The following is a 13189-nucleotide window of genomic DNA, read 5'->3' as shown; positions in this document are numbered from 1 at the left end:
TGTGTTGCATGTTTTTTTGCTTTCAGTATGCTACCAATATAGGTCTCATGTGCTCTAAATCTTAGCCCATAAATTACAGTTTCAAACTTTTCAATGGTTTGGTCACACTGGGGCTGTCGCGGGTACCAAGTTCTGTGCCAGTGTGACTTACGATGTGTTGGAGCAGGGATTTTACAGCATGAAATGTCACTCCTACAGCTCCGCTGAGCCCAAGAGCGTGAAATCTGATGCTTTGTTGAAAAGGCTTCAAAGACAAGGCTGGCAAATTCACAGATACACATCAAACTTAACAATGTAGCCTTTAATCAGTTACAGTGTTTATCCAATTAAGATGCTATGGAGACCGTGTTATATGCAGAACTGTTAAAACTAACTGGAAAGTCTGCTATATGGATGGGCCAGAAACTAAAACTGCACACAGTAACACATTTAAGCAACATTCAACTGTTGAGCATCACTGATCTCAGCAACATCAGCATAAAGGAGGAAAACACTGTATCTAATATTAGAAAGCACAGCTTTCTCTGCACAGACCATCAATTTACTGCCGTTTAAGAGGCAGTTTGTATTTCACTCTTGAGCTTAAATTTCCTTTTAGAGGAGAAGTGTATGTACATTTAAACAAGCAGAACATGGGCTATATCTGGAGGGAAGGGATACTCTTTGCTACCTTAGCCCTGGATATTTTTACTGGATTTTTTTAAAAACAGCAGCTCTATGTTGTTTGATTCTTAAATATAAAGTTGTTAAGTGGAAGACATGTTTAGAGATTCTAAAATATTAAGGGGTTTTACAATGTAATAAAATGAGGCAGGCAGTCTGAGCAAAGCCATGTATAAAGTGCTGATGCAGTTCAAATGATATAAGCTGGTATTCAATCTGTAATCACTTTGGTTCCACAGTCATAAAGATTAAAAAGGACACACACATAAAAAAACACATTAAAAGTCCCACATCTTAGGCTCACAATTAACAAAATACAGCCCTTTAAAAAACAGTCATTCTGCAGAAAATTGATCTGTATCTATTCTGATAATAAAGCAAAGACATAAAATGTCCCAGTGCTGGGTTTTTAAAAGTGATCATTGGCTGCATGTCTTGTTTTCCATGAAAGGAAACTGAATATTTTGAGGTTTTCGGTTCATTCTTCTATTTCTCAGTGACATTTCAGCAATTAATCTACTAACCAAACAACCAAATGAAACTAGACCCAGAAACTCACGATTCCATACATTTTGAAGCAGGATATTACAGTACTGTGCAAAAGTCTTGAGCCACCTGTAAACTTTGCTTCTAAGGAGCAAGACTTTCTCCAAATCAGTTTTAAAGTCCTCTCATGCAATAGTTCTACAGGTTTTCTGATTATTATTGTTACGTCCCTCTGCAGCCTCTAATCTGCTCAGTGTGTTCAGCTGGTGCTAATTGGCCACACCTAGTCAGGTGTGGATAAAAGCATACCTGAGGCAAGCTTCCCAGGGAGCTCACTAGTCTTTGCCTTGGTGGCACCAGCCATTTTAGCCAACCTGATAGTCCATTTTAAGATAAAACCTCTTTTCACCTACACGCTGGTATTCGTCTCCTTTTTTATGTTGCGGCTTTTGAGCCGGGTCGTAACAATTATTCAGAGGAATGATTTTGTTTGTTAAGCTCAAAGCCCTAACATATAAATAATTCAGGCATAAAAAGGCCACCTAACTCAAGGGTCTACATATGACAGTTAACTTGGCAGGGAATTTTAACTGTATTTTCATTATTTTCACAGGTTTCAATAGATCACTGCATCTATTTCTCATTTTCTTAGCAAAATCTAAAGAAATTAGGGGTGGCTCAAGCCTTTTGGACAGTATTCTATTATAAACCCTAAAACAATGCGCAAAGGAAAATGAAATTCAGGAATAAATACGTTATATATTGAAAAAGAGCATACGCCACCTGTTTCCCCCAGCTCATACAACGTAAAGCCATCAATCTGAAGGTATCCTTGGAAGCGCTCCTTGTTCACCCACAATGATAAGCTACTGTCCTCGTACTCTGCAACACAGACAGGTAAGATCTTTCAGAAACAGAAGCACAGAGCTCATCAACATTCAGCCCGCAGACTGCCTATAATAAAAAGGGAAAGCAGAAGAGTGTATTGATGGCTGGAATGTAAGAAGATCAGCGTTTGCCACCTGTATGCATTCTTGGGGAACAAAGAGCAAGACAGAAGCTGAGCAGTCACAGCCATAGGTCAGATAAACAATGACCAGAAACTGTTTTGACAGCCAGCTGCCTCTGGCTTAACAGTCAGGCAGGGTATTCAAGATCTGAAACAGCACAATGATCTATGACTCAGAGCGAACAGATTGGCAATCGATGGAGATGTAAACAATCAAACGCAACAGATGGCCAAGTCATAAATCAAATAACAGTTTGTTTAGCCTTGACTGTTCACAGTCACATTTCCAGATTAATTACTATTTATCAAATAGATGGCTGTCAAGAACATTAAGAGGAAAAATACTGTAATTTTCATTCACAATTGATGCCTTTTCCCCCAAAATGCTGGCTAACCTGACCTAATTTTCACAGCTAAGGAAAGAAAAACATCATATTTGGTTTGTAAATGATTCTGCAACCATACATTTATTTTTAACACATCTGGAGCAAATGTGTAATTCAACAGATGCAACAAGAGAAGAAAAAAAATCCTATCAAATGCACCATATAAATAAAAAAAAATAAACAAAGACAGAAAAATAAAAAATTACTTCCTGAATGCGAGCCACATGTTGTTGCTCCTCTAACATCTGGAGGCAACACGCAAACAGGAAGCAGAGAATGTCCCTGGAGGGTATAAATAGGGTGTAACGAAGCTGCTTAAACAACACCGTTTTCTCCAGCTGAGAGGCTACAGGACGCTCATAATTGATGTCAAATGTAGCCGGGACCTTATTATGACACGTTAATAAGTTACCGTGACCTTTCGCTACCATCATAGTAATTACAAGAACACTGATGACTTTTAACATGATTCTCATCCTGCAGGGCTCCAAGTGAGCTGGAAGCATAATACTAAACATGACAAGCTAAAACCTGGAACACACTTTTAAACCCCCCCAAGGTCGTAGCTTACAGTAGTATTAGAAACTATTCCTCAGTGATTATACTGTGCAAAGGGAGCGGAGCCTTGCTGTTAAGACTGCTGAGTCAGTGGATAGGGCAGACATTCCAGAGAGTTCTTTCCACAGATGTTCTGGCTTTACAGACAGCATGCAGCTTCCCAACTTTACCCCAGAAGCAAAAGAAAGCTCGGAGGCCCCATACTGGGGTTGTACAGCCTGATCCACCTCTACACCGACTGAACCTGCTTCACCTTGAAACAAATTAGAGCTGCTTTCTTCCCGGGCGCCACCCTCACAATCTCCATACTGCCCTACAGGAGCCCTTCAGCCCAGAGTTCACACAGTGGGAGGTGAGAGAGAAAGATGAGGGGGAATATAAACAGACAGTGGGTGGAGTGAGGATGATCCAGTGTCAGAGTTTGGAGCAGAGGGAGGAGGCAGCTCTGACACATTTCAAGGATGAAGGTTAATGGCACAGAAGACCTCCAAGACAATGCAAAAAGTGTAGAAACAGAACCACAGGGGGAAACGCATAGAGAGGGGAGGAAGCTGCTTCATAAAGATAACTCAGACAGCGTACGATCCAGGAGACTGACGTGTTGAAATGTGACACAAAGCTCGGTGTAATGATGAGAAAGCAAGGGTAATTTGCTATTATAAAAAAAGAACACATAAGGTTTAACAAAGAAGATGCTTTGGCTCAACTGCTGAAAGGAAATAGGAATACAACAACAAATAAAAAGAGTGTGATATAAAAATATTTTATGTATTGCTCAGTTATAGGATCGGGTAAAGATAAAGAAAAAAAATGATGCTGTCAGTAGCTAGCAGCTCATATTCATGTAAGGTAATGCTTGAGCAATCAAATCAAACAAAGCTATATCGGTTATAGTTAGTTATATTATTTATAGTGAAGAAGAAGCCACTGTTGGTGACAAATGCCACATAAATACAAAAATATAGAAAAGTTGACAAGAGCCATGTAGTAAGTAGACTTACTACTAAAGTAAATTCACTGAAGTACTTCACTGTATTCCTACTTTAATTACGCCACTGTAATTTGCATGCAACTGCAGAATATGGAACCCTGACTTACGAATACCCCATTTAACGAAAAATTCAAGTTATGTAGGCACTTAACGGCAATATTTCTGCCCGTGTTACGGCAACATGCCCGCATAACGAAATCCGCTGGCTCTGATTGGCTGAGCCCAGAATGCCTACAATGCCTTCCGGATCATGTGACAACCCCCTTGGCTTTCGTACTTGCGCTTCGCTATTCCACTTAAACGGTGTATTGTTGTTGCAGTTAGCAATTAGCCAATAGCCTATCGGTCACTCAAAAGGCGCGATGGGTGCTTCGACTTAAGAAAATTTTCGACTTACGAAAGACCCTTGGGAACGAATTAATTTCGTAAGTCGGGGTTCCACTCTACATTATGTACTTATAGCTCAGCAATAAATTAGTAATTAAACATTACACCAGCAGCTGGAACAATAATTTGATCATTTTGACCTAATAATTTGACAATAATTAAACATTTGACTTATGTTAATCATGTCTAAATACTTTTGTCCACTTTCCAAAAACAATTATCCAAAATAAGATCGTGAAATCCACGGTCACAATTTACATGCAGCATCTCTGCCTTTTTTGCACTTCATACCCCATCTCCCACCCACCACTCCTCTGTCCAAACAAAGTAAAAACAACAACCAGTTATTGGGCTTTCCATCAATGTCATTCACGCTGACCTTGCCAACACTGCAGATTGCAATAACCAGTGAAATGAAGGCTGACCGTGTGCGCTGTACCAAAATGTCATCATTGTGTTATCACCTGTTTAAGTGTGATCTTTTCTGTCATCACATTCACAAACTGTTAATCATCCTGTCATTTACATGATCCCAATAAACATATGCAAACACATTCGGCCTCACAGCTGGCAGCATTATGAATGTTTCCATACAAGGAGTGGAAAGGCCAAACCATTAACCACTGAGTCAGATTAACAGGAAGCCTTATGTGGAGCTCTGAGCATTAGGAGGACTCAAAGACCCAAAAACGTGTCTGAAGACTGTTGGCAAGTGAAACAGTTACAAATGCCGTACTGTGCATGCTGACATATATGCTAATTATATTTTTCTGCTTTCTTACATGTTGCCCAGTAGCTTTCAATGCAGCTACACAATGATCAAAACCACTTGGCCTTTGAAGCACAATAGCAGAGCAGACCTGTATAACTGTATGAAACAGAGGATTTGGATAATTAAATATGTATGAGCTTCTGTGTTCTACTATATCTTAACAGTGCTCTTCAAAAGGGATGCCGCTATTTGTGATGCGCACTAAAGCAATCAAAGCTAAACAATAACATGTCAAATATCATTTTACACAAAGCGAGAGCTTGTGTTTGGACAGTGTGGTTGTGCTCAGTGGGACCCATTCTTTAAAAACAAGAGTGCACAGCAAGAACAGCAAGTGTGCAGTGAATTTCTAATGAGTACTTTGAATCTGCGTATTCGGAAAATACATATGAAAGCAAATAGTTGGCGGGGGGGCATGATCAAAGTCGTTAGAATATCTTGGCAGCTGTCGGCCTCTAATGCTAGAAGATAAACAACAATGCAGCAAAAAAAGAACGTGTCAGTTTCACAGTATAATACTCACACGCTTGACTAAACGTCACAGCCTGCCATAAAACAGTGTCACTAGGTGCCTATGCAAATGGGCTCATAAGTTTAGCCATATAACATTTTCTGACTGAACACCATGCAAAGTGAGGGCAACAGCAAACCATATGAGGTGTGGTTGACTCATTTATTCCTTCATCCAACATTTAGCCAGCAGACCTTCAGGGAGACTAGAAGCATACTACAGCAGATGGACAGAAAGCCGAGGCTGAAGGCTATGAGTCTTTAAAAAAGCGAGGCAAACCACTTTCTTAAATTTCTCTTTTGCTATCACTTGAGGTAAGTGTCTAATGCTTAATGACTCAGTTTCTGTGCTACTATACTAAATAATCAAAGTTTTTTTTCTTCTGCAGTTTCCGAACGACTGAAAAGGACAAAGAAAGGAAGGACACAACCATGTCATTTTGCCATGCTTCTCCTCTCCTCAGTCCTTGACAAGTTTAACACACCGTCACCATGGCAATGCTACAGATTCATCACATCCTCCGTATCAGAGTCCTAGAGGACTCTGCAGAGTGTGGAGTTTTTGTGGTTAACATCTACTGTGGCGAGCCTCTTCTGCTGAGATTCTGGTGCGTGAAGCCCGCCTTCCGAAATGGTCAGGTGGAGCAGATGGATGCAAACGCACAGACCGCAACGCAGATGGATTTTGTTCTCCGGGTCACACACCGTGCGCCTGACCTCCCTAACAGCCACTACTGGGGTCCGTTTGTGTTGTCGCTGTGCCTCGACGCTCTTCGCTTCCGGTTCCGCCTGCCAACTCGGGCCCAAAGCGGCAGAGAAATACAAGAGATCATGGAGGAATGCGGTGAACTCATGTTACTGCGCTGAAAGCTTTCAATTATGACCCGAAAAAGCAAATCCTCTAAAGCTTTTACGCATCGCAAATGTGATTTTCTTTTTTGTCTGCTTTGACTCGATGGCTGATGCAGCGATTCACCTCTTGGCTTTGACTGCATACACACTACCAGCTCTGCGCTCTTCTTTGGTCGAATCTGCGGTCTCGCACGCCCACTCAAGCCAGTTCATCCACCCTGGCCTGCTATGTATGTCCGCCCAGAGACAAACCGCCACAACATCACTGGCCTAACCACACACACAATAGTGGGCAGACCCTGGGGTGCTTTATGATGGGCCAGGCACACCATAACTCAGTGTGGTGAGGATGAAAGAGCAGCGGCAGGAACGGGAAAACTACATGAAGACAGCTCTGGTTACAAAGTTTATGTGAGAGGCGAGAAGGAGGAGGGAATAGCAGGCGGGAGCAGGAGACAGCATGGCACCCTACTGCCCTCTAGTTAAGCTATTAAACTAAACCAATTGAGAAAAAAAAAAAAAACAAGACAACAGTAGTGGACAAAGCCTAAAGCAAATAAAATACTTACCATCATAGGTAAAGTAGCCTCCATCTTTAAAGACTACGACAGCAGGAAGCTCTGGCAAAGATACTGACTGTTGAAAACACAAAAACACCACTTTAGACAAAGATCCATAAATCATATAAAATATGTGAAAAACTCTTTGTACTGGGAAAAAAAAACATCAGAGCTTGTAACGTGTGCAATCCCAGGGCAAGAGACATGTTCAAAGAATCTAAAAACATTATCTCAAACTAGGAAAATATAACTGCATGTGTCATTCCCAAGTGCATTAATGACATGTTTGTGAGTGTATCTTTGTGAAATTAATTTCATACTTTCTAAAGACGAAAGATGATCGCCTATTCAAAGCATTACCTCTGGCAAGGCTTCCTCTGAAGCAGAGAAGAAGTAAGTATAGACAATGAGCTCAGAGGCAGCGTCGTTGTACTTCTCCTGCAATAGCAAAAAAAGAAGGAAAAAAAAAAAAGGCTTTCGGTATTCAAAGATTGTAAATTATCACTTGAAGGTATTGCATAGAATGAATTCTTTCTTATATTATGTCAATGCTGCAGCATAGCATTGCCCCTATGATGCAGACTTTTGTGTGGTTGCTAAAGAATAAAAGAATGAAAGTGTATTGCTGTATGTTGCTTACTTTGAGAGGAGAATCCCCACCAACATACACAAAAAGCACATCGTGCCGTTTCATCATGTGCTCAAACATCTGCTTGCTGGGAAGGGCTCGGACGGCTGGTCTGATGGAATAAAGAACAAACAAACAAACAAACAAACAAAACATAGACAGGAGTTCATTTTGATAAGTATTTAAACCTCACAGAGTACAACAGTGATGTGTAATGTCCTAATCTTGGTTTCTGTGCTGCTAGCACCACCCAGTGGCAGTTCAAAAAACCACTGCAGTCCTCAACCCGTCTCCGAGCCAAGCTTTTGATCAGCCCCTCTGTCACGGATCTAGTTTGATTTCCCTCAAGGAGGGGAGAAATCTGTCAGGCTCACTTGATACAGTGGTTTAAAGTGGAGCATCAGAGGCAGAAATCCATTGAGCTATGAAACAAATATGGCCTGGGTTGATAAGCTTTTCATTTAGCTTGGCATGTCTTCCTGTGAAATAAGGGAAGTTCTACTCGGCTCTCAGTTTCTCCTCATGTTGATTTCCAAGTGTTGTTTGAACCCTGTAACTTACCCTGCCACCCTGTTGGCAAACTCTACAATATCATCTTTTGTCCTCGGTCCCTTGTAATTGTAGGCAAGATCACCCTTTAACCTGAAAATAATAAGAAAAAATAGTGAAAGACTGAATATTTCATTGAAAACCCATTCAACACCTTTCACTGTTTTGTGCCAACAGAATGACACCGCTTGCATATTTATGTGAAACTGAATAAAACGGGAATTAACTGCTTGGCAGTCATGCATTCAGGATTTGTATGAAAAAAGAATATTATGCAAGAGGTGTACATCGAACTAAATTTTCTGATTGGACCGCTCTTTTGACATTTTAGAGTAGATTCTTTTTGCTGTTTAAGCAACACAAATATTTTTTTCCTTCTACTGGTTCTTCCTCATTTCATATAGCAGGTGCCAATTTTTTGTATGCTTTTCTAATGTAGTGTTGGACCCACCTTTGCCCACTTAAAAAATCCTAAATTAATTGGTGGCATAGATTCAGTATAATATTGGAAACATTCCTTACAGATTGTTTACCATGTTCATATAAAACCAGTACACGATGCTACAGAATTGCTGGCTGTACGGCTCTCCCTTTCAACCTCATCCCAAAGGGGGTTTTGGTCGAGAGCCGAGGCGAATGGAACATACAAAACCCGCTGGCATGTCGATGGAACCGGCTTCAGATCATGTGTGCTTTGTGAAATGGCGCCTTACCCTGCTGGCAGTGGCTATCAAGAGATGCACACGGTCAGCAACAATACTCGGCTCGGCAATGGCATTCGAATGATGTTCAGTTGGTATTAAGGGCCTTAATATGCGCCAGGGAAAAGCATTCCCCACGCAATTTTACCACTAACCCAGCCTGAAGCGTTGACACAAGGCAGCTGGATGCCAAATCGTGACCCTACCATCTGCGCATTACAGCAGAAATCTAAAGTCATCGTACCAAGACATGCTTTTCCACACTTCAGTTTTGGTGAGTCACAGGGAGTGAAGCCTGGTTTGGTCTAGCCAATCAAGTTTCAGCGTGTTACGCATACTGAGATACTGATCTGCAAAGCAATCATGCTCAAAATAGTTGCAGTCACTTTTCTTTTTTGGGGGGGGCCTTAACCAATCAAGCAGTTCTCCTCTGACCTCTGTCATTGACAAGAACAGCCCATCACTGGATGTTTTTGTTTTTTATATCTAATTTTGTAAACTATGGAGACAGCTATTGTAAGTTAACAGGAGTTAGCAATTTTTGAGAAACCATCGCAATAAGCAGTTTTATAAATCCACCTGTTCCCTTTCATGTTATAGGTGTCACATATGTTATACGTTGAATATAAGATATGTGGTATATGATGTGAAAAGAAAACAAATCGAAAACCTAGAATTTAATGCCAGATTAAGCCTTTCTTTTACAGACGTTTACATCATAATTTTGAAACTCTGCCCATGTTTTATATTAACATCATACCTTTACATATGAAATGAATGCCTTTAACAATAAAAAGCAAATTATCTCACTTAAAAGTCTGTGACCAACATCTGAACTTAAAAACAACAACCTGTCATACAAACAGCATGTTCTGGTGAAACAGCACCTACCAGGAAAACCCTGTTCACCGCAAAGGTCAACTTAATCTAAATCATTACACCTCCAATAGGGAAAAAAAAAAAGACAAATGACTTTACCTAATTGAGTTCCAACCGAGAAAACTGCTCGAGTCGAGCTCTTACAACAAGCAAAATGCATTAAGGATTGCTAAGGTTGCATCAGCCCACGGCGCTTAATGAACTCAGGGGGAAACAGAACTCTAAATCAAGTCTCCTTCTGTCACCAAGGGAGGTATCTCGTGTTCTTCGATGGATGTTTCATCACTTGCTTGGTTTAATGTTATGAACCCTGCAGTGATCTTGTGGCACTTTCCCAAATGAGCTTGATGAAACTAAATGGGGAGCCCATTATGTTAGTGTGCTGATAAATGATTCAGCTTCATATAAATGGAGGGAACTCTGCTAAGTTGCAAGATCATTTATCTCATGTCAACATGAGCCCTGCCGTTAAGCAGCTGGTGTCTACCTAAATTCATTCATTTTATAATAAAAAAAAAAATGTCACTTGAATTTTAAGAAATGATTTGAAATAAATTAAATGGAAAGTATGCATTAAAACATTTGGACAACTACATTTGTAGTTTCACAGGTACACTCAGATATACTGTAAGAAAGGCATACGAGTGAAATCAAGAAGCTATTGCTAATTCTAATGACTAAAGGGAGTTTTGCACAATCATCCCACAAGAAATGTGTAATTAACAGCACTCTGAAGTGCCAAACTAATATAATTTTTTTTCAAAATGTGTGAACTGACTTTGTTACTTGGTTATGCCTTAAGGAGAAAGCAACAACACCTTATTCCCTCTTGAATAATTTATCTAAGGGCATCTCCAAAGGCAAGGCAACAAGGGAAAAAGCATCTTTATAATGACACAAAATACACGCAGGTACACTTAGATACAGGAGGTTACAGTGGGGGTGGGGTGGCTAAAGCAATAGCTAGAGTATAAAAATATAAATAATGCAACAGCCACATAACAAATTACAGTCCAAAATTACAACATGTTGGTGAAAAAAAACGCTCCTTTGATTAAATAGTGAAAGGAAAATTACTGAAGCTTCACAAAGACAGTGTTACCTGCAAAACAACTTTAATGGAATAATTAAATATTGTGTTCAAATTGAATTAACCTTTTAATAGCATATGACTTTTTCTAAGTGCTCAAGTATAATAACTTGTTTTTAAAAAACTGCTTGGTATTACTTCCCATAAAGTCTATAATGAGTGTGGGATATATTCAAATCATTTAACTTCATCTTGCATCTATACCAAACTAAAGAGTGGTACTTACAGTTTTATTGTGGGGTAACCACGAACACCAAACTCTGATGCCATTCCTGCAACACAGAAAACAATACAAATCATACTTGCTTTTTTTGAAAGGCTTAATCTCCACATCTTGAAAGACGTCTCTCTCTTTGAAAGATTTTAATACCCTCTTGTAATCTTCTTAAAGGATTCAAATGCTCTCCTAATTTAATCTCACTGCAAAAATTAAGTATATCTCTCTGAAGCATTACAGATTCAAAAAGAAAGACGCTTTCCTGTGGCTGGAGAATACGTGTCCATAGATTAATCTTGCAGTTAGCAGCTGCTTAATAAGACACAGAACTGTTGCATTTGTAGAGGTATAATTTTTACTGTAACACACTTGTAATATTGCTGTACCAACATCCCTACACGTCACACAAATGTCACAGTAACTGGCATTAATACTCTAATGTTTATATTGAAAGCATCATGATGTTGAACAACATGGTCCATTACAGAGAAATGTTGTCTCTAGCACATAAAGTAATCACCTGGGGGCACGCAAGCTCCAGGGGAAGACATTAAACTGCTACATGATTTACTCACCAGAGTAAGCCGTAGCATCCATCTTTCCCACACGAACCGGCGACCCTGAGCTCTTCAGCTCAGCTCCTACCTCATGCCATATTGGCTCTAGTTTTTTACAATAGCCGCACCACGGAGCATAGAACTGAAAGAGACCACAAGAATAAAAGAAAGCATTCTTTAGATCATGTACAACCTACTGTGAAGTCTTTCATATAATCATAAACTATATTAATAGCGACCTTAATATTGCGCTGTCAAGATTCACCCCATTGTTGAAAGGACAAACACAGCTGAGTTAAAGCATTATTGGTAATTAACAGCAGATAAAAAAGGAAGAACAATTGCAGTTGTTTAATTTTAAGCTAAGCTTGAAATAGTGGTTCAAGAACTGTACTCATGTCATCCCGTTTTCAAAGAACAGAGAAAAGAGAAGGTGCTTTCAGCTGGTCCTTTATTTCCCAACGGTTCACCACAGAGGATGGATCCGCATATTTGATTTGACACAGATTGTATGTCGGCAGTCCTTCCTGATCCATCCCTCCCATTTATCAGGGTTTGGGACGCTAGTATATTTTCATATTTTCTACATTGCAGAAGTCTGAACTTCATGATGTCACATTAGCAGTACAGATGCAGTGTCTTTAGCAAAACAAAGGCAGAGTTGTGGTAAAAATAAGGCACACCCTGCTTTTACTAATCAAATGCACTGGTCATTAGCAAATGTGAGCACTGCCATAGAAACAGACGTTTTTCCTGTCTGGAGCACTGACACTTGTTTGCCAGGAAGGGACGACATCTGCAATGCAGTGTCTAACTGTTCTTAGAGAAGGAAAAGCTGCTGTCCATCTGTGTTGGAGAGGCTATATGACCATTTCCAAATAATTAAAAGTGCATCATTCTACAGTGAGAACATGGAAAATTCAAGACAATTGTTAATCTTGCCAGAAGTGGACATCGCGGCAAGTTCACCCCCAGAGCATCTCAGACTCTACAGGCCTCAGTTAGCATCTTAGATCTTAACATTAGTTAACAGGCTGAAGTATGGCTAGTCGTTCTACAAGCTAGTAAATCAGTAGACACTGGGGTGTACTTAATTTTTCCACAAACTGCTTCTGCATTTTCATGATTTACTGATAATGACACTGTGTGATATGTCACGTGCTGCTGTCCATCTAAGGTTATATTTACCAAATTTTAAGACTTGGTAAGGAGAGCATTACTTCTATTATGTCCCAATATAAAAAATGTAGAATTGGCAAAAGGTCTAACTTTCTTTTTGCCATGACGACACATTAGCTACACATTAGCTGGTAAGATTTATAATACATCAAGGGTTAATGAAATATCCACAGATAATCCTTATGTACCCATATGTCTTCAAAATAAAAGCTGTT

At 39.9% G+C, this 13189-nt stretch overlaps 1 protein-coding gene across 1 annotated transcript in view; it reads right to left on the bottom strand.

Moving 5' to 3' along the window:
- tmx3b (thioredoxin related transmembrane protein 3b) overlaps positions 1-13189 on the bottom strand; it is a 33966-nt gene that overhangs the window by 18231 nt on the left and 2546 nt on the right. The window contains exons 4-10 of the mRNA XM_005738906.1: positions 11814-11937; positions 11248-11293; positions 8364-8444; positions 7815-7914; positions 7535-7612; positions 7184-7250; positions 1933-2031 (exon numbers count right to left, since the gene is read on the bottom strand). Of these exons, the coding sequence (XP_005738963.1) occupies positions 1933-2031; positions 7184-7250; positions 7535-7612; positions 7815-7914; positions 8364-8444; positions 11248-11293; positions 11814-11937 (595 nt within the window). The remainder of the gene's footprint in view (positions 1-1932; positions 2032-7183; positions 7251-7534; positions 7613-7814; positions 7915-8363; positions 8445-11247; positions 11294-11813; positions 11938-13189) is intronic.

Source organism: Pundamilia nyererei, unplaced genomic scaffold, assembly GCF_000239375.1.
Source record: "Pundamilia nyererei isolate P.nyererei 1_Seehausen unplaced genomic scaffold, PunNye1.0 scaffold00087, whole genome shotgun sequence".
NCBI lineage: Eukaryota > Metazoa > Chordata > Actinopteri > Cichliformes > Cichlidae > Pundamilia > Pundamilia nyererei.
Note: the sequence above shows the minus strand (reverse complement) of the source record. Positions and strands in the feature narration are given on the sequence as shown.